This window comes from Heterodontus francisci, chromosome 30 (genome assembly GCF_036365525.1).
Source record: "Heterodontus francisci isolate sHetFra1 chromosome 30, sHetFra1.hap1, whole genome shotgun sequence".
Classification (NCBI taxonomy): Eukaryota; Metazoa; Chordata; class Chondrichthyes; order Heterodontiformes; family Heterodontidae; genus Heterodontus; species Heterodontus francisci.
The window spans coordinates 38,711,680-38,734,377 of NC_090400.1; the positions used below are offsets into that span (position 1 = coordinate 38,711,680).

At 41.7% G+C, this 22,698-nt stretch overlaps 1 protein-coding gene across 1 annotated transcript in view; it reads right to left on the reverse strand.

Moving 5' to 3' along the window:
• Nucleotides 1–4,072: 4,072 nt before the first annotated feature.
• LOC137346687 (stromal cell-derived factor 2-like) overlaps nt 4,073–22,698 on the reverse strand; it is a 34,940-nt gene continuing 16,314 nt past the window's right edge. The window contains exon 3 of the mRNA XM_068010379.1: nt 4,073–5,873. Within this exon, the coding sequence (XP_067866480.1) occupies nt 5,583–5,873 (291 nt within the window). The 3' untranslated portion in view covers nt 4,073–5,582. The remainder of the gene's footprint in view (nt 5,874–22,698) is intronic.

Sequence of the window (22,698 nt, forward strand, 5' to 3'; positions counted from 1 at the left end):
ATCAGTTGGACATGATTTCATTGGGTGGCAATTCTCTCATGCACTCACATGGGCATCAGGGCATTTCATGTCAGGCTTATGGCCTTCATGAACAGAATTTGCACTCAATTACTACTCAAGTGTTATCTGACCACAGAAACAACAGAATGCATGGCAACGGCTGACATGTTATCGCCACTGAGAAATCCCTCAACATCACACAGTAACATGTCAGCCTGGCTGTCTTTGCATCTGCTCGCTGCTCCCTGACTACTACCTCCATCTTCAAAAGCAAAATGCCAGCAACCTCTGAATAAGTTATTTACGCCTGTATGATCAGCATATCTGATTTCATCTCTTTAATCCTCTGACTGGTATTCAAACCTATTATCAGATAAGAGACAAAAATGTTTTTTTTCTGCACAGTACTGTGGGCCAATATGCTGAGTTTGTATTGACAATAGGAAACCTCACCAGCCGGAAATGTATATCAGGAAATTTAGCACATTTATCACCTGCACTTAATTTGGCATAATTGACCTTCAAGGCCCTATTTTGTAAGAAAGGTTGCAGATTAGAAAGAAGCCTACTGATTTCAGGAAGGAGTTTGAAAGATAAATGAACTTCTCACATTTGCACGCATTGCTTGTGGGGCCTATCAAGCATGGAATAAACACGGTTACACTCTGGAAAGAAACACTGAAAGCATTGTACACAGACACTGCCCTGCTGCTCACTTTTTCATTCTATCAAAACTGCACTACATATTTCCTGAAGCTGGAGATATTGGTTGAAGAACAGCAAACTGATGTTCAGGTTTCCTTCCTGGAATGCTTCTCTGTTGTTAAAGCCTTTCTTACCGAGACCAAAAGCTGTGGATGCCCTGTTTCTTCTCTTTCAAAGAATGCGTCATAGACCATCACAGAACAAAGGCATCATTGCTGCTTCTTGATCAATAGCCATTGGTATGTGTAATGATTTTTTTTGCCAGCACAGACATGATGGGCCAAGTGGCCTCTTTCTGGGCCTTAAACTTTATATGATCCTGTGATTAGATCAAACCTGAACATTAATGGACTGCAAGCCCTTCCTTTTCTTTGAGGCTATGCAGTTAATTTGAGGAGTCCTGGTTGCTTTGCAAACATATAGTATTCATTATGTGCTTGATACATATGTACACTGCAGACTGTCCTGACAACTCTGTGGTGGCTTGGAAGGATCCATTAGCATAAAAGCTTCATGATGTGATACCTGCCACTTCAATGGGAAGAGTGTCCTTATCGCAGACGCTGCTTGCACATCACCTTGCAGCAAATAGTACAACTCTACAAGTGCCATTTCTATTTCACAAGACAGAAAGGCTGATCTCTTCTGACACATTCAAGTATGCAAGAGGTCGTCAATAATATGAGGAAGTGATCAGTACAGCTGAAATACCTCCATCACTGCAGCTGCATTTGTTGATCCCTTATGAATACATCTTCATCATCTAAATCATACAGTACTATGGAAATACCCATTGTTCTGACTTTGTATGGTGTGATGTAAATGCCAGCAGCAATCATGAACAAGGAAGAAAAGTATTCGATGGGTGGTGGGAAGTAACAGTGGAAAGCTACCGAATCATGGAGCCAAGCATAATTACAAACACAAGAACAAAACTCAGCAGCAACTGAAACAGGTCCATTAGGTCCTACAACTGCTGTTGTGACCTTATAGGACATGAACAAAGTACAAATTCATTGTACTCTCAGGTTCCAAAATGCAAACAGCAATGTGGGCACATGAGATTTTACCCACCCCACTGCCACTGGTGGATCCTTGCAAAATTTGAACTGTAATATACTGATGTCTTAATACTTGACCCCTTCTACCCCATCTCTCTCACTCACAACTGACTCAATCAACAGCATTCCTGAAAATATCACTAATTATTGATAAATCTACGGTGCTAGTTATAAGCATCAAGAAAAATACATCAAAATGGCACAGATAACCCTGATAAAAGTCTTTCATCGTGCATAGTGTGTTCCCACAAGGGCAAACCAGAATAAAGATTAGCTTAAATTAAAGATCAGAACAATCTATTTACTGTGTACTTGCTGCTATAGTAGTTTTACCCAAATGAATACTAAAGTAGAACTCAGCAGGACTCTAAATCATCGTATGAAATGAAACAGATTCTGAAGTCAATTAATCTCATGCAAAGTCACATACGTCTAAACAAAGAAAATTTGCCTACTTAGGTTTTTTTTCTGATCCTATTTTCAGTATCAAAAATGAGCTGGAGGACTTTGAGTCTCTGTAGGAAAACTTCAAAACAATTATTATGCCCAATCACACTAAAGCAGTGCTCTTCTTAAACTGTGAACAATTGCGTCTAACTTAGAACATGAACAAAGACATTTTTCAGTCCACATTATACTCAAAAGTATATTTTGCTTTCACAGATCAGAATCACAGGATGAATGGCGTAGACATGATGGGCTGAATAGCCGCTTTCCGTGCTGTAACTTTTTCTATGGTTCTATATAGCACAGAAGGAGCATTTTGGCCCACTGTGCCTGTGCTGGCTCTTTGGTCGAACTATCCAATTAGCCCCACTCCCCCCCATACCCTGTAAATTATTTTCCATCATCTATTAAATTTCCCTTTGAATGTTACTATTGAATCTGCTTCCACCATCTTTTCAGGCAGTGTAATCCAGATCACAGCAACTCTGTGCACAACAGTTTCATCCTCTGGTTCTTTTGCTGATCATCTTAAATCTGTGTCCTCTGGTTACCGACCCTTCTGCCACTATAAACAGTTATTCCTTATTTACTCAATGAAAACTGGCCATGATTTTAAACACTTCTACCAAATCTCCTCTTAACATTCTCTGTTCTAAAGAGAACTCCAGCTTCTCCAATCTCTCTATATAACTTAAGTCACTCGCTCCTGGTACCATTCTAGTAGACATCCTTCCTGAAGTGTAGTTTTATTTGCTAAATAAGTAACCGAATACAGTAACTGAGTTCTTGTGAAAATTACCTCGGATAAAAATCCAAAGTTAATGTCTGACATTAATAATTTTATACCAAACATAATCTAGATTACATTAACAGCTTCTAACAATGTCTTCCCAATGAGTTTTAATTGTCATGCTTCAGTCCAGGAGCATTCAGCTTTCTGCCAGTTCAAACACTGTCTCTACCATTTAAAAGTCCCCACGTGACTGACTGGTATAACCACTTCTGGCTTTGTGTAATGTGTGGTTCAGGGAATGGTCCTTTGTCTACAAATACTGTCCGTTAATATGCAAAAATGTCTTTCCAGCCAGGGCCTGGCAACCCCTTGTAAAAGGCCTTCTCTTCTTCCCAGTAACAATTTGAAATTTAATGTCCATGTGGCAAAATTACATACCTTATTCTTGGTAGGTGGGGGCCTGCATGACAATATATTTATAGTTTACTGAACATTGTTTTTTTTTGCTGGCAGAGGTGGGGATGATATAACTGAATTATTTGGGCAAACTTTCAAAATTGAAATCTAATCTGTTTGATTGTTACCAGGCTGTAAACACAATAGCTATGAACTATTTAAATAAGGGAGGGATTTATGAAAAAGGGTTGTAAGAGTTTATGTGAATCGTTTTTAGAATAATGCAATAAGTACAACATTTTGATACTGATCTTAAATTTATTAATTCCCACACACAACAGATGCTAATTCCTGGGCGTGCGATTTATGGAAATATCCACTCAAGTGCCAATTAATCTTAATGAGAAAAAGACAAATATGGGAATTAGTTTAGGGCTGGGTGGAGGAAAGAGGGTGCTGCTGTTCTAAGCCAATCTTTAGTATTCACTACAATTGATCCATTATTGACACATTACAAACAAAACTAAGAGTTATAATTTTGAAGTTTGATTTGTTTGCAGTGAAATAAGTTACCTTTATCCCAAGTAAATATATAATTTCTAGCAGACATAAAAAGGAAAATTCTAAATGGTGGAAGTCAAATAAAAACACGTAAGACTGTTAAAGGAGGAATGACATTTAAAATCTAATAAAAGGAAACGCCAAAAAAATGTAGAAAAAGTAAGGCACCTTTTACAAAACTTCCCACAAAGAGAATTTATTTCATTTAAAATAATGAAACCTGGATCAATATATATCATGTGGCAAAAGTTTACATTAAATGTTGTACTATAACATTTGGACAATCTGTTTATAGTTCAGTGAATAGTATAATGAAAATCAATGCATGTCTGTACTCTACATACAAATTTAGGACTTTTTTTAAGGACTGATTGATCATACTGTAATATCATAGAGATAAGTGAATTAATGATTGTGGTGATGGATGAACCAATCTTGACTTTCCATCACAATCATGCTATAGCATCTACTACAGTTGCAATAATTCTCCTCCTTTTCTGGTCCCAACATATTTCACAATACTGTTTTGTCAGTTTTATTATATCATTGCTGAGTAAGAGCACATACGCAAAGAAGCAAAAATGGGATAAAGAAATACTGGTGGATTTTATCTCTAGAAATAAACCAACAGTCAAGAGTTCACATCATTTTTATAGAAGGATCTTAAAAGTGTCAGGATTCTTAAAGAATTAAACAAAGAATAGGATAAATAGATGTACTTAAAACATGCATTTTAGGATGGGGGTGGTTGAGAAAGGTTGCCAAAGGAAAGTTGTCTTATAAGAACCTTTGGTTCTTAGCTTGGCACTCAAAAAAACTATTAAGCTTGGTCTATCAATCACAAAACTTAGATTTCGTTTTAAGAATGCCCTTTCTCACCCTAGCCCTAATTTTTCCCCTTTTGCAGGTTAATGACCATCACACATCTTCCCAGGGAAGTTGAATTTGACAATTGGCTTAAAGAAATTACTTTTCATTTAGTAAGGGTTTGGCCCATCAATTTTCCCATTTCAAATTCGAAATGAAGTGCCTTGTCTTTACATATCACTCTGTTTAGGAAATCTTAATAAACTCAAGTTCATGATCTTCAGGGTATAGGCTAGTTTGCTGCATAGCCTTTTTTTTTTAATAAAGTATTTCCACACTTCAAACAGTGACTCCACTTGCCCTTTATTTAAAAATCCACATTTGCTTGAAATTAAATCAGGGCTCAGAATAAATGAAAAAAAAGTGTAGTTAATACTTTTAAAAAAATCTTTGCACTGCTTTTCAGTGGTCCAAATACTATACGGTTATATTATTCTCAATTGACATCTAATTTTGAATACTTACTTGGGTATGTTCCAGTTGAAGAACATATTCAGTGCACCCTAAATGTTATTCTTACATTAGAAGTATAAACCTTTACAAATACAGTTCAGATCAAGTCATGTTTTAAAATGTATCGGCACCCACTCGATGTGGAGGACTAGGGCTTCACACAAAACCAAGTGCTCTCCTCAGGATCAATTTTTCAAAAACTTACCATTAAGGTGCAAGATTTTATACGTTTAAGTCAAAATATATCCAAGACTGAAAAAGATTTTCCATATTTAAAAGTGGATTAAGAGATTCAGATGTTGTTCAGGATTCAATTGCAAACTAAACCACACAACAGTATTGACAGTTTTGTTTTTAAATTATAGTTCAATATGTGCATCTACTCCAGCCCTCGACACTTCCATAGGCTTCATGAAGATTCCTTCCATCACTTTCCAAGAATTGTACTGGTTTGAATACTGCATCCCATGAACTTCAAGTTGGCCATTTATTGGTCGCCCATACTGTTCTCCTGTAACAGACAGCAGGACTTCTGTAGCAGTATGCTTAAATCTTACTGGATTTTTTCGTTCCCAGTATGTTCCACTACACACGACAGTCCAATTATCCAAGCTATCGCCTTCTCCATCTTCGCCAAACGCGCTGACCTCCTTTTTCAAAAAACATCAAGAAAAATATGAATAAAATTTCCTGTAACCAAATATAAAAGCTATAAATTACTGAACAGTATGAATATCTTCCATTTTCTATATAATCCTTTAATTATTTGAATTTCCAGACGGCGGCATTTGACAAGGTGCCACATCAAAGATTACTGAACAAAATAAGAGCCCATGGTATAGGGGGTAACATATTAACACAGATAGAGGATTGGTTTGCTAACAGGAAACAGAGTAGGCATAAATGGGTCGTTTTCAGGTTGGCAAGCTGGAGTGCCACAGGGATCAGTGCTGCAACCTCAACTATTTACAATCTATTTCAATGACTTGGATGAAGGGACAGAATGTATGGTTGCTAAATTTACTGATGACACAAAGATAGGTAGGAGAATAAGTTGTGAAGAGGACACAAGGAGTCTGCAAAGGGATATAGATAGGTTAAGTGAGTGGGAAAAGATTTGGCAGATGGAGTATAATGTGGGAAAGTGTGAACTTGTCCACTTTGGACGGAAGAAAAGCAACATTTTATTTAAATGGAGACAGATTGCAGAACTGAGTTGCAGAGGGATCTGGGTGTCCTAGTACATGAAACACAAAAAGTTAGTATGCATGTACAGTAAGTTATTAAGGCGTCAAATGCAATGTTGTCATTTATTGCAAGGGTAATGGAATATAAAAGCACAGATGTTTTGCTACAGTTGTACAGGGCATTGGCGAGACCACATGTAGAGTATTGTTTACAGTTTTGGTCTCCTTACTTAAGAAAGCATATAATTTCACTGGCAGCAGTTCAGAGAAGGTCCACTCGACTGATTCTGGGGATGAGAGCATTATCTTATGAGGAAAGGTTGGGTCTGTATTCATTGGAGTTTAGAAGAATGAGAGGTGATCTTATTAAAACATACAAGATGCTGAGGGGACTTGACAGGGTGGATGTTGAAAGGATATTTCCCCTTGTGGGAGAGACTAAAACTGGGGGCACAGTTTAAAAATATGGGGTCTCCCATTTAAGACAGAGATGAAGAAAAAAAATTTCTCTCAGAGGGCTGTGAGTCTGTAGAACTCTCTTCCCCGAAGAGCAGTGGAGGCATTGAAACCATTGAATGTTTTTAAGGCAAAGGTAGACAGACTCTTGACAAACAAGGGAGTCAAAGGGTATGAGGGTAGGCAAAAAGTGGAGTTGTGTCTACAAACAGATCAGCTATGATCTTACAGCATGGTGGAGCAGGCTCGAGGGGCCGAATAGCCTACTCCTGCTGCTAGTTCGTATGTTCATATTTTTGTACTCAAAGCAGGCACAGTTTAATAAAGGCCTGCTGTTGCTAGGGCTATTTTCAAATAAGTTAAATCAAAGCAAAAAAGAAATAACACCAGAATACGGGAGAAAATTAAACAGAATTAAACCAGCTATAACACTCAACATAAGACAAAGTCTTAAATTCAAAACAAAATGGTGGGGGGAGGGTGGTTAGAAAGAGAGAATGGAAAGTTATCAAAAAGGGAAGTAGCAAAGGTGAACTGTTGGGCTGCATTTTATTAGTGCGCTGCAAATCGCTGTGGCACGCTTTGCAGTCGGCGGCTTTCAGGTGGGGACTCATTTAAATGGGAGGGGGACAGAGCGGCCGCTCCCGATGACGTACAGGGGGTGACCGCTCCAACCCCAGCAATGGCATCCAGCGCCAATGCGCAGATGCCATTTTTAAAGGGCTTCAAGCCCTTAGCAAAAATTTGCATATTTAAAATAATATGACTGTGGATATTATTTTAACAAATAAGTAAACAGCTGGAGGCCCTTTCCCAACACCGCCTCCCCCCCCCCCCCCCCCAAATGTTTCTTCTATTGGCCTATATCACAAACATTAACTTTATTCCCACCCCGAACTTCCCCCTACAACCTCATCACATTTGCCCTTCAACCCCTTTCCACCATCCCCACAGCCAATAAAAAAAAAGTTTTCCCCAGTCCCCCCACCCTGATAATTTCACTCCTTCCCACCAGGGTCCCCCCTCAGAACTCCAAACAATGTTCCGAAGGCATGCGAGTTGCGGCCGGCGGCCATTATATTGGCGTGGGACAGCAGCTGGGAAAAGGTAAGTTGAGATCATGTTTTTTAAATTAGTTTTAATATTTAAATGCCACTGCCGGTAAAATGCTGCAGGGCCTTCTCGGCATCAGAGGTTGTGCGGGCCTCTCCCTCAAGTATTTTATGGGCCATCCACCCTGTCACGAACCCCGACGTCGAGGGACTGGTAAAATTCAGCCAGTTAGGTCTCTAGTTTCACTCCAACCTATCGAAGCTACATGGAAAAAATTTGCATAAACACAATGGGGCGGCACAGTGTTTAGCACCGCAGCCTCACAGCTCCAGCGACCCAGGTTCAGTTCCGGGTACTGCCTGTGCGGAGTTTGCAAGTTCTCCCTGTGACCGTGTGGGTTTCCGCCGGGAGCTCCGGTTTCCTCCCACAGCCAAAGACTTGCAGGTTGATAGGTAGATATATCCATTGTAAATTTCCCCTAGTGTAGGTAGATGGTAGGGGATGTTGTAGGGAATATGCGATTAATGTAGGATTAGTATAATGGGTGGTTGTTGGTAGGTGCAGACTCGGTGGGCTGAAGGGCCTGTTTCAGTGCTGTATCTCTAAATAAATAAATGAATGTTGGTACCTGTGACTTAACTGATAGTTGCAATTTAACAAATCCCCAATTATAAGACACCATAACCTTTTGAGAGATTTGAGACAGGTTCAGGTCATTAAAAAACTCAATTTTACAACTTCTGCAAAACTTCACACATGATGCTCAATATTTACAGATGTATTTTATAAATTCTTTTTGAAAACTTCCACAACAGACTTGATCCGTAGCAACATATTCACTGCGTCAGTCATAGCATTGTGCTACACCCATCATTTTACCAGGATGAATCGCAAATTCCAGTTATATATTTGCCATGTTGTTCATCGAATTATTTTCCTCCATATAGCTTCAACATTTAAGGGAAATGTACTTCACTGAATGTTCACACTGTCCTCAAGGTTACAAGGAAGATAGCCCTGCTTCTCAGTTCCTCCCTTCGTTTCCTCACTAAACACCCCCCACTCCACTTTGCAGTTCGCATGTTTCATTCTTTAAAGTTGTTACTCAGCATCGAGTAGAAGAGGGCATTTTATGTTGCAGCCTATCCTTGAGTGGCATAACAGTCCACTGTCAGTCTTCTTTTGGAAGTCCTTCAATAATTCTCTACGGTTATTTATGTTGTCACTGGACAGCAACAAAAAGCCTTTTAATATATCCTTTGTTTAAGAGTCTTTAAAAATTACATATACACATGCAAAAAACAGAAACAAAGGCTTTTGTCCCTGGAATAACTTATTCGTTACGCTTCTCCAGCTTAGTAGTATATTCAATTGTCTCCTAGTCAATTTCCTTGTATTGAAGTTATGATTGTCCCAGAGCAAATACATCAACTTAATAAGGTGGGAAAACTATTGAGTTAAAGTCATAGTCTTACATACTCACTGTACAGAATTCTTTGGTATAGGTTAATTGTGCTATGTGAAAATTATTCCTGCGCTGCTTTGCTCCATTGCAATTCATGTGAGGAGGACATTTATATAAAGCATAAAACATAATGTTAATTCAAGTTCACTAATATAACATCTAATGATATGAATAGCAAACCAATAGATACATGGTTGTTATTGGAACCAACAGCAATTGCTCTGTTCAGAAGCGCCTGAGCAGTTTTCAGTAGCTTTGCTATGGATGCCATTAATAGGTACCTTTGAGATTCACATTATTTCAACGCATAGTAGTCAATAAGGAGTTATATTGGGCTGAATCTTACACTGCCCCAGCAGGTCAGATGGTGGCGTGGGGGTGGATGGGGGTTACATAAAATTGAGCAGGAGACTCCGGGATGCCTACCTGCCCCGCTCCCACCTCCGTTCAACTTTACAGTGGTCGGGCTGGAGGGGAAAACGGCCCATCCGCCCGAGGCCAAGCAAGGCCCTTAAGTGGCCACTTAAGGGCCCTCACCCACCTCCAAGGGTATTTGACTCATGGCAAGGGGGCATGCTGGGGACGTGAAAGGCTGCCCAGCGATAGCTGCCGGCCTTGCTGCGCACCGGGGGGGAGGCCATGGCAGTCGTACACAGGGTTCCCAATTGAGGGCTGCCCATGCCTCCCAACCCACTCCCGGGACCCAAGACGCCCCCCCCTCCCCCCAAACGACCACTCCAGCCTCACCAGGGAAGGACCAATCTCCCTGGTGAGGCATGCCCAACTTACCTTCACTCATGGCTCCATCTGATCGGCTGGGCTGCAGTCCCAGCAGGGGCCACCGTTCCCGGTGGCGCTGTTGAGACTAAGAGCTGCCAGCCCACTGATTGGCCAGCAGCTCAATGAGGCGGGACTTCCTGCCTCAAAGCGGGTGGAAGTCCCACCTCGGGACAATTAAAGCCCGGGGACGCATAAAATGCAGGACTGATCCCCGGGCTAGGCGGAAGCTGGTTCGCCACCAACTTTTACAGAGGTGGGGAAGTCCCGTCCGCCTAAGGTAAAATCCAGCCCATTTTCTTTTGGCACAGCTAGCACTAGTCTTAGGAAAGCCTGGTCTGGTCTTAAGGTCACATACAGAATGTGGACTTTTACAACCAAATATTCATGCAGTGTGCTGTACTCTAAAGACCAAAATTGGAGTGACAGAAAATGGTCCTAACCAGATGACACAAAAAATTACATTTAATTTGATCATCATCTTTGGTCCAAAGTTGGAGATTTACTATAGCTGGTACACAGCAGAAAGTGTGTTAACTCACAACCTGGAGATGTTCCCATCCCACTAACCACTATTCATGCATACAAGCACTGAGAAAGAGCCAATAAAAAACATCAGGCACTTCTATGCTCAACCTGTTAAGTATTGTAGCCGGGTGCACTACCCTCCTAGTCACTAATATTGACAGTTTCTGAAAGAGGAAAAGGAGACACGAAGGAAAATCTGTGGCCAATCGTTATGGAAAAAAACTTGAAAATTCCTCCCCAGTGCAGTCATGCAACCTTCAAGCACCCATTGCTACCCGTGATACACCAAGAGGTGAACCTAACTAATAACACTCCATCTCTAGTTTCTTCTGAACTGTAAGGCTGTAAAAAATCATTTTTATCCTAGTAGTTTCAAAGGTCAGACAACCTATATCACTTATCGCTCATACCCTTCAATAACACAATTTTCGAAAAATCTATCCATAATACTTACAAAATTTCTAAGGTCCTTCCCTCATGTTGTCTCCCCAGGCACACTATTGCACATATACATCATACTCAATAGTCGTTATACCTTAACTGTGCATTCATCTTTGCACCTCTAAGATTGATTCAATGTCCCTCTTCTCTTCCCCAGCCCCAATGTAAACACCCATTATGTCCAGTCTTTCTTCATTTGTTTTTTTTAATTCATTCTTGGGATGTGGCCAACGCTGGATAGGCCAGCATGTATTGCCCATCCCCAATTGCCGTTGAGGTGGTGGTGGTAAGCTGTCTTCTTGAACCGCTGCAGTCCTTGAGGTGTAGGTACACCCACAGTGCTGTTAGGGAGTTCCAGGATTTTGACCCAGTGACATAGGAACATAGAACAGTACAGCACAGTACAGGCCCTTCGGCCCACGATGTTGTGCCGAACCTTTAACCTACTCTAAGATCAAACTAACTACCTACCCTTCATTCTACTATCATCCATGTACCTATCCAAGAGTCGCTTAAATGTCCCTAATGTATCTGCTTCTACTACCACCGCTGGCAGTGCATTCCACGCACTCACCACTCTCTGTGTAAAGAACCTACCTCTGTCTTCTCCCTGAAACCTTCCTCCAATCACCTTAAAATTATGCCCCCTGGTGATGGCCCTTTCCACCCTGGGAAAAAGTCTCTGGCTATCCACTCTATCTATGCCTCTCATCATCTTGTACCCCTCTATCAAGTCAACTCTCATCCTTCTTCGCTTCAATGAGATAAGCCCTAGCTCCCTCAATCTTTCTTCGTAGGACATGCCCTCCAGTCCAGGCAGCATCCTGGTAAATCTCCTCTGCACCCTCTCCAAAGCCTCCACCTCCTTCCTATAATGAGGCGACCAGAACTGAACACAATATTCCAAGTGTGGTCGAACCAGGGACTTATAGAGCTGCAGCATAACCTTGCGGCTCTTAAACTCAATCCCCCTGTTAATGAAAGCCAACACACCATACGCCTTCTTAACAACCCTATCAACTTGGGTGGCAACTTTGAGCGATCTATGGACATGGACCCCAAGATCCCTCTGTTCCTCCACACTACCAAGAATCCTGTCTTTAAGCCTGTATTCCGCATTCAAATTCAACCTTCCAAAATGAATCACTTCACACTTTTCCAGGTTGAACTCCATCTGCCACTTCTCAGCCCAGCTCTGCAGACTGTCAATGTCCCGTTGCAACCTACAACAGCCTTCCACACTATCCACAACTCTAGCAACCTTCGTGTCATCGGCAAACTTGCTAACCCAGCCTTCCACTTCCTCATCCAAGTCATTTATAAAAATCACAAAGAGCAGAGGTCCCAGAACAGATCCTTGTGGAACACCACTTGTCACCGAACTCCATGCTGAATACTTTCCATCTACTACCACCCTCTGACTTCTATGGGCCAGCCAATTTTGTATCCAGACAGCCAACTTTCCCTGAATCCCATGCCTCCTTACTTTATGAATGAGCCTACCATGGGGAACCTTATCAAACGCCTTGCTAAAATCCATATACACCACATCCACTGCTCTTCCTTCATCAATGTGTTTTGTCACATCTTCAAAGAATTCAATAAGGCTTGTGAGGCATGACCTGCCCCTCACAAAGCCATGCTGACTGTCTCTAATCAAACCATGCTTTTCCAAATAATCATAAATCCTGTCTCTCAGAATCCTCTCCAATAATTTGCTCACTACCGACTTAAGACTGACTGGTCTATAATTCCCAGGGTTTTCCCTATTCCCTTTCTTGAACAAGGGAACAACATTTGCCACCCTTCAATCATCCGGTACTACTCCAGTGGACAGTGAAGAGGCAAAGATCATCGCCAAAGGCGCAGCAATCTCTTCCCTCGCTTCCCGTAATATCCTTGGGTATATCCCGTCTGGCCCCGGTGACTTATCTGTCCACAAATCATTCAAAATTTCCAGCACATCCTCCCTCTTAACCTCAACCTGTTCGAGCATATCAGCCTGTTCCACGCTGTCCTCACAAACGACCAGGTCCCTCTCACTAGTGAATACTGAAGCAAAGTATTCATTTAGGACCTCCCCTACCTCCTCCAACTCCAGGCACAAGTTCCCTCCACTATCCCTGATCAGCCCTACCCTCACTCTGGCCATCCTCTTGTTCCTCACATAAGTGTAGAACGCCTTGGGATTTTCCTTAATCCTACCCGCCAAGACTTTTTCATGTCCCCTTCTAGCTCTCCTAAGTCCATTCTTCAGTTCCTTCCTGGCTACCTTGTAACCCTCTAGAGCCCTGGCTGATCCTTGCTTCCTCAACCTTAAGTAAGCTTCCTTCTTCCTCTTGACTAGCTGTTCCACATCTCTTGTCATCCAAGGTTCCTTCACCCTACCATCCCTTCCCTGCCTCATCAGGACAAACCTATCCAGCAGTCGCAGCAAGTGCTCCCTAAACAACCTCCACATTTCTGTCGTGCATTTCCTTGAGAACATCTGTTCCCAGTTAATGCTCCCCAGTTCCTGCCTAATAGCATTGTAATTCCCCCTCCCCCAATTAAATATTTTCCCATCTCGTCTGCTCCTGTCCCTCTACATGACTATAGTAAAGGTCAGGGAGTTGTGATCACTATCACCGAAATGCTCTCCCACCGAGAGATCTGCCACCTGGCCTGGTTCGTTGCCAAGCACCAAGTCCAACATAGTCTCTCCTCTAGTCGGCCTATCTACATATTGAGTCAGGAAACCTTCCTGGACACACCTGACAAAAACTGCTCCATCCAAACTATTTGCACTAAGGAGATTCCAATCAATATTAGGGAAGTTGAAGTCACCCATGACAACAACCCTGTTACTTCTGCACCTTTCCAAAATCTGCCTCCCAATCTGTTCCTCCGTGTCTCTGTTGCTATTGGGGGGTCTATAGAAAACTCCCAACAAAGTGACTGCTCCTTTCCTGTTTGACTTCCACCCATAATGACTCAGTAGACAAACCCTCCTCGACGACCTCCCTTTCTGCAGCTGTGATACTATCCCTGATTAACAATGCCACTCCCGCACCTCTTTTACCTCCCTCCCTATTCCTTTTGAAACATCTAAACCCCGGAACATCCAACATCCATTCCTGCCCCTGTGATATCCACGTCTCCGTAATGGCCACAACATCGTAGCTCCAAGTACTGATCCATGCTCTAAGTTCATCACCCTTATTCCTGACACTTCTTGCGTTAAAATAGACACACTTCAACCCATCATACTGGCTGCAACTTTGCCCTGTCAACTGTCTAACCTTCCTCACAGACTCTCTGCACTCGGTATCTGCCTGTTCAACAGCTACCACATCCAATGATCCGTGACTCCGGTTCCCATCCCCGTGGTGAGATAGTTTCAAGTCAGGATGGTGTGGGGCTTGGAGGGGAACTTGCAGGTGGTGGTGCTCCCATGCATCTGTTTCCCTTGTCCTTCTAGGTGGCAGAGGTCACAGGTTTGGAAGGAGCCTTGGTGAGTTGCTGCAGTGTATTGGTGGTGAAGGCAGTGAATGTTGAAGGTGGTGGATAGGGTGCCAATCAAGTGGGCTGCTTTGTCCTGGATGGTTTAGTTTAGTTTAGAGATACAGCACTGAAACAGGCCCTTCAGCCCACCAAGTCTGTGCCGACCATCAACCACCCATTTATACTAATCCTACACTAAGCCCATATTCCTACCACATCCCCACCTGTTCCTATATTTCCATACCACCTACCTATACTAGGGGCAATTTATAATGGCCAATTAACCTATCAACCTGCAAGTCTTTGGCATGTGGGAGGAAACCGGAGCACCCGGAGGAAACCCACGCAGGCACAGGGAGAACTTGCAAACTCCACACAGGCAGTACCCAGAATTGAACACGGGTCGCTGGAGCTGTGAGGCTGCGGTGCTAACTACTGCACCGCCCTTGGGACGTGGATATCACAGGGGCAGGAATGGATGTTGGATGTTCCGGGGTTTAGATGTTTCAAAAGGAATAGGGAGGGAGGTAAAAGAGGTGCAGGAGTGGCATTGTTAATCAGGGATAGTATCACAGCTGCATGGTGTTGAGCTTCTTGAGTGTTGTTGGAGCTGCACCCATCCAGGCAAGTGGAGAGTATTCCATCACACTCCTGACTTGTGCCTTGCAGATAGACAGGCATTGGGGAATCAGGTGGTGAGTTACTCGCCGCAGAATTCCCAGCCTCTGACCTGCTCTTGTAGCCACAGTATTTACTTGGCTGGTCCAGTTCATTTTCTGGTCAATGATAACCCCCAGGATGTTGATAGTGGGGGTTCAGCAATGGTAATGCCATTGAACATCAAGGGGGAGATGGTTACCTTCGCTCTTGTTTGAGATGGTCATTGCCTGGCACTTGTGTGGTGCAAATGTTACTTGCCACTTATCAGCCCAAGCCTTGCCTCACCTGGACACGGGCTGCTTCAGTATCTGAGGGGTCGCGAATGGTACGGAACATTGTGCAATCATCAGTGAACATCCCCACTTCTGATCTTACGATGGCCGAAAGGTCATTGAAAGAGCAGCTGAAGATGGTTGGGCCTTGGACACTACCCTGAGGAACTCCTGCTGTGATGTCCTGGGACTGAGATGGCTGACCTCCAACAACCACAACCATTTTCCTTTGTGCTAGGTATGACTCTAACCAATGGAGAATTTTCCCCGCGATTCCCATTGACTCCAGTTTTGCTAGGGCCCCTTAATGGCACACTCGCTCAAATGCTGCCTTGATGTCAAGGGCAGTCACTCACACCTCACCGCTGGAATTCAGCTTTCTTGCCCACGTTTGGACCAAGGTTGTAATGAAGTTAGGAGTTGAGTGGCCCTGGTGGAACCCAAAGTGAGCGTCAGTGAGCAGGTTATTGCTGAGCAAGTGCCACTTGATAGCACTGTCGATGACACCTTTCATCACTTTAAGGATGGAGAATAGACCGTTAGGCGGTAATTGGCCGGGTTGGATTTGTCCTGCTTTGTGTGTGCAGGACATCACTGGGCAAATTTCCACATTGCCGGGTAGATGTCAATGTTGTAGCTGTACTGGAACAGTTTGGCTAGAGACGCGGCTAGTTCTGGAGCACAAGTCTTCAGTACAATTGCCAGAATGTTGTCAGGGCCCATAGCTTTTGCAGTATCCAGTGCCTTCAGCCATTTCGTGATATCACATGGAGTGAATCGGATTGGCTGAAGACTGGCATCTGTGATGCTGGGGACCTCAGGAGGAGGCCTAGATGGATCATCCACTTGGCACTTCTGGCTGAAGATGGATGCAAATGCTTCAGCCTTGTCTTTTGCACTGATGTGCTGGTCTCCCCTATCATTAAGGAGAGATAATTTAAATGAGTAGGACTGGAAAATTATAAACTAAGATATATTCAATTATTTTTATTTGTGCCTTTTAGGTTTCACAGATTATTTTAAATAAGTGCTAGAATTTGACTTATTAACTTTGCTAAAATCAAACTCAACTCTAAAGAAAGGTAAGCGAATAAAGCTGACCAAAATTGAAACTAGATTTCTATTTCCATCCGAGATCAAATTTTCTATTAAGTAGATAAAAGATTATCTGTAACCCTACATTGAGTGGGAGTAGAAAAATCTAAGGGTCAGCACATTTTTCAAGCTGACATCAGTAAATTACAAGAGTACAATCAGAATTTTGAAGCTATAAACAGAAACTGCCATCAACTTACTTTCTTTTATGCTTCAGGAGCTGTCACTTTAGTTGCCCCGTAGCTTGTTTGAGCTCATTCTGCTGACAATACAAATAGCTTCAAGCGTGCAATAGGCTTGCTTTCAGTCAGTCAATACACAGAGGCAAACCACCTAAACAGTTCACAAATTATTACTTTGGCTTGACACCCTGACAAATATGAACACTACTATAAAAGCCTTTTGCTGATCAACGCGAAGATCAATGAGATTCACTATCTGCAATATTGGAAGATAAAAACATTTGTACTTCATAGAATGATGCATGTCTTTTTAGAATTAATGAATGTTCAGATTAACTAAACACTCAGATATCCTCGAGGCATGGGATCGTCACTATTTAGAGCTTTGGGAGCTGACTGCAACTAGTGTGAAACTTTACTGGTGAGGATTGAGGCTAAACTAATCCAAAAATAATTAAGTTCATGTTAATGTAAATGCAAGATAATTCGTCACTGCTTCCAAAGCATTAGATGAAAACATTCCTCAAGGGTTCCACAGAAACATTTTAAAATGTTAAGCAAAATGAAGAAAATCTTACTAGCGCAAAGCTTATATAGTTTTAATGATTTCTTCAAGGTCAAGGTACTGGTTTGGAATAAAAATGCATTGTTAAATGAGCCAAATATTTAATTTTTGTGTTGCTCAACATTTCCAGGTGGAATTTCAATTTCTGGGTTCTCAGTTTGCCCAAAAATGCTTTAGAAATGAAAAAAAAGAATTTAAGCTGAACAACGTATAATTCGAAATTCATTCTTAAACTTTTGGATTGTGGAACTTAAGAGCGAACAATAAAGAAAGGAAAATATGACATATAGTACATTTCAGGCTTCGTAGCCAATGAATTATTTTTGAAATAGAGCCACTGTTGTCTTGAGGGCAAAGGTGACAGCCAATTTGTGCACAGCTAAGTCCCAAAACCAATACTGAGATGAATATCCAATTCATCTATTTTGGTGTTGTTTCAGGGTTAAATGTTGGCCAGGGCACTGGGGAGAACTCCCTACTCGCCTTCAAAACATTTAACATCTTATTCGAATGACAAAGTGCAGCACTTCCTCAGTGTCGCACAGAAGTGCCAACCGGTAATGTGCTCAGGTCCTGAAGTGAGGTTTGAACCCACAACCTTCTGAAACAGAAACAAGAATGCTACAAATGAATAAGCTATCATTTGGTTCCACACAGATTGCTTTGCAACAATGACAAACAAATACAATGCAACCCCAAGGGTTTCACAAAACACTTATGAGAAACTAACAATTTCTAATCAACGTAGAAGTGGCAGTAAGCGCCCTTTATAATTAATAAACTACCAAATAGATAACTAACCAGACATCACTTCTCAATCTAATTTGGGTTTTAATCGCTTTCAGTGGCGAGATAAGGCCACGTACCAACATGACATGTTCTCAGCTGGGATGAACACGTGTACCTGAATACGAGTTAAATAAAATGCTACATCTCATCCCACAGAACCTTGGCTTGGATTCTGCAGTAGTAATGATAGCAAACAGTTAAAAGTTTTGCCATCGTTACTCCTCTGGAACAGACAGCAACTTCCAGAGTCTGCACATGGCTAGTTAAATGCGAAAAACCAGTAGCTGCTGTTAGTGATTCTACCCTTCCCCATAGGATGCTCTGTTAAAGTCCCACCAGTCTCCAATCAATTAGAAATCGCTGAACTGATGAGAACTTGCTCTTTTACACTATTTTTCTGGCTGTAAAAACCGTTGAAAAAATTACACCTCATTGAATGAATTGTAACTGGGTTAATGGTGTACTAAGTTCATAATTACTGTTGAACTGTCCCACTGGTCCTGAAAAACTAATTTTATATTTGTGCAATGTCACATTTCTCCATTGATAAAATAAACACCAATTTTTCCAATTTCTTTTAAAAAGATGATATTTCAGGAATCGCGTACTTCAGTCACAAATTCAAAAGTGAAGGATAATCAGTGCATTTTACTTCCTGGTTTATCAGAACATTTCAATGTGATTGGTTGCTTACCCTTCCTGCTGACATCACCGTTTGTGGACACCTGAAGATCCCTTTGACTTGGTGCCAGATTCAAACAAACGTATAAAAAAGGGGAAATCCACACAACAGAGATTGCGAGATCCCTGTCGGCAGCTTTCTTAGAGGTCAGGAGTGTGCGCTGCTGCTTTGCCACTGACCGTAAAATCTTGGCCCATGTATTTTGCGTATGCAGAGTTCACAACTCAGATTAAAAACCAGCATAGTTCTGAAGGGTAAATTAACATTTTTTCACATTTATGCTGCAACAATGTTGGCTACAAGCACACAAAAAATGGTAGTAGCTCAGAAAAGATTACATCAAGATATCCTCATTCCAGAATGAATTCCAGGAAGTACTAGCTGTTTTAGTGGGCTTAAAAATCAATTAGAAATCACTGAACTGATGAGAACTTGCTCTTTTACACTATTTTTCTGACTGTAAAAACCGTTGAAAAAATTACACCTCATTGAATGAATTGTATGTAACTGGGTTAATGGTGTACTAAGTTCATAATTACTGTTGAACTATCCCACTGGTCCTGAAAAAAAGGCCCAGATGAGATGTATCCCAGGCTGTTATGTGAGGCAAGGAAGGAGATAGCAGGGGCTCTGACACAAATTTTCAAATCCTCTCTGGCCACAGAAGTGCCAGGGGATTGGAGGACCGTGAATGTGGTACCATTATTCAAGAAGGGTACCAGGGATAAACCAGGTAATTACAGGTCGGTGAGTCTAACATCAGTGGTTGGGAAACTATTGGAAAAATTTCTGAGGGACAGGATTAATCTCTACATGCAGAGGCAGGGATTAATCAGGGAGAGTCAGCATGGCTTTGTCAGGGGAAGATTGTGTCTGACAAATTTGACTGAATTTTTCGAGGCAGTGACTAGATGTGTAGATGAGGGTAAAGCAGCTGATGTAGTCTACATGGACTTCAGTAAGGCTTTTGATAAGGCCCCGCATGGGAGATTGGTTAAGAAGGCAAGAGCCTATGGGATCCAGGGCAATTTGGCAAATTGGATCCAAAATTGGCTTAGTGGCAGGAGGCAGAGGGTGATGGTTGAGGGTTGTTTTTGCGAGTGGAAGCCTGTGACCAGTGGTGTACCACAGGGATCGGTGCTGGGTCCCTTGCTGTATGTAGTGTACATTAATGATTTTGACGTGAATATAGGAGGTATGATCAGTAAGTTCGCAGATGACACGAAAATTGGTGGTGTCGTAAATAGTGAGGAGGAAAGCCTTAGATTACAGGACAATATAGATGGGCTGGTAAGATGGGCAGAGCAGTGGCAAATGGAATTTAATCCTGAGAAGTGTGAGGTGATGCATTTTGGGAGGACTAACAAGACAAGAGAATATACAATGTTTGGTAGGACCCTAAGAAGTACAGAGGGACCTTAGTGTACTTGTCCATAGATCACTGAAGGCAGCAGCACAGGTAGATAAGGTGGTTAGGAAGGCATATGGAATACTTGCCTTTATTAGCCAAGGCACAGAATATAAGAGCAGGGAGGTTATCATGGAGCTGTATAAAACGCTAGTTAGGCCACAGCTGGAATACTCTGCACAGTTCTGGTCGCCACATTATAGGAAGGATGTGATTGTACTGGAGAAGGTGCAGAGGAGATTCACCAGGATGTTGCCTGGGCTGGAGCATTTCAGCTATGCAGAAAGACTGAAAAGGTTAGGGTTGTTTTCCTTAGAGCAGAGAAGGCTGAGGGGGAACCTGATTGAGGTATACAAAATTATGAGGGGCATTGATAGCTTAGATAGGAAGATACTTTTTCCCTTAGCAGAGGGGTCAATAACTAGGGTGCATTGATTTAAGGTAAGGGGCAGGAGGTTTAGAGTGGATTTGAGGAAAACTTTTTTCACCCAGTGGGTGGTTGGAATCTGGAACGCACTGCCTGAATGGGTAGTAGAGGCAGGTACCCTCACAACACTTAAGAGGTATTTAGATGAGCACTTGAAACACCATAGCATATAAGGCTACGGGTCAAGTGCTGGAAAATGGATTAGAATAGTTAGGTGCTTGATGGCCGGCACAGACACGATGGGCCGAAGGGCCTGTTTCTGTGCTGGATGACTCTAATTTATGATGAATTAACCAGCCAGTGGACTGCCACAAGACTAGATTCAACATCTACTAACGTGCACGATATATCCTAATGTAACTCCTCAAACCTTTTGCAAACTTCTCAATCTATTTCAAAGTTATCAAGTCTGAAGATCTTTAACAGGGCTTTGGTACTTCATCTTTATGAAATAAAACAGTTACAGAAAACTTGCTTCCTTTACCTACAAATTCCAAGGTATTTCATTTGAGCTTATATAGTGAAAGGGTTGACCCTGCACATTAGAACATTTGTTTTTAATAAGTGAAATTTTACTTTCAGTATACATCACAGATAACTGATAAAAGGCTGGAAGCATTCTACTCTATTCCCAATGCTTCAAAATTACCAGTTCAAAACCAATGCACATCAAATGTTATGGTTTCTCAAATATAGCCAGCTTATGATAATCTGAAATATTAAAGATAGATGATGAGTAAGTAGGTAGATGTGTGGATAATAGAAGATAGAGATTTGTCCATTCCTTTTGTTGTATTGTACAATTCTGGCACTGCACCACTTGGTGGCAGGAATTGAATATTCAGAAAATAAGCAAAAGCCAGCTGTGAGCCAGAAGCTCTAAATGAGACAGACAGAAAAAAATGGTCGAGTCATGAATTATAATCACTCTCATTGGTATAGAAATTCATCATGTCACATCTGACCTCAAGATATCCTATTAATAACCATGTGCCTAAAATGTAATTAAATTTATGCTTTTCTAACATCTGTGTTATGCAGAGCAAAATAGATCAGATGCCAGTCATATTTTCTGCTGATCTGAACAAAAGAAACTTCTTACTTAGGGAGGAATGGAATTTTAAACCCATGGAGAACCAAAATCAAATCAAAATCTTGAGAAATTTATATTTATTTTCAATGAATTCAAAGAGGGGGAACAAAATCAAACTCAGATGCACGTTCTCCCCAACATACCATACATGGGTATGTTTTACAGTATTTAAAAACAAATCCCTTATGTCTTTATAGCAAGTGTATTTTTGCAAATGCCAGTGGCTAAGAATGATGCAGGTACATTTTGACAGGAATGTCAGTTGCAGCCTTTAACTTTTCGTCAAATGCCGCATGCAAATTTGCCTTCAGTTGTTTGAATTTGACAACAATGTGTATGTACATAGTGCTATTACCATAATACAATATCCCAATATTAAGGCAAAAGTAACCAGGCACACACTATAAATGCAAGTCAGGAACATGGGACATTTAGCCCCTCGAGCCTGTTCCACCAATTCATGAAATCATGGCTGATCTGCAAACTAACTCCATCTACCCACCTTTGCCCCATATCTCTTCATTCCTTTGGTTAACAAAAATCTAGCAGTCTCAGGTTTAAAATTAATCATTGTTCCAGCATCAATTATTGTTTGCGGAAGAGAGTTTCGAACATCTACCACCCTTTGTGAGTAGACACGTTTCCTAATTTCACTTCTGAAAGCGCTGGCTAAAATTTTAGACTATGCCCTCTAGTCCTTGACTCCCCAACTAACAGAAATAGTTTCTCTCCATCTAACCTATCTGTTCCCCTTAACATCTTGAAAATTTTGATCAAGTCACCCTGAACCAGTTGTAAGTGCTGTTTTAAGTACTGGACATTAAATCCAGCAATAGTCAACTTCAAAGGCAAATGCTGAATATTAATTTATAACAAGAATTCACTGCCTTCCCAACAATACTTTCATCACCT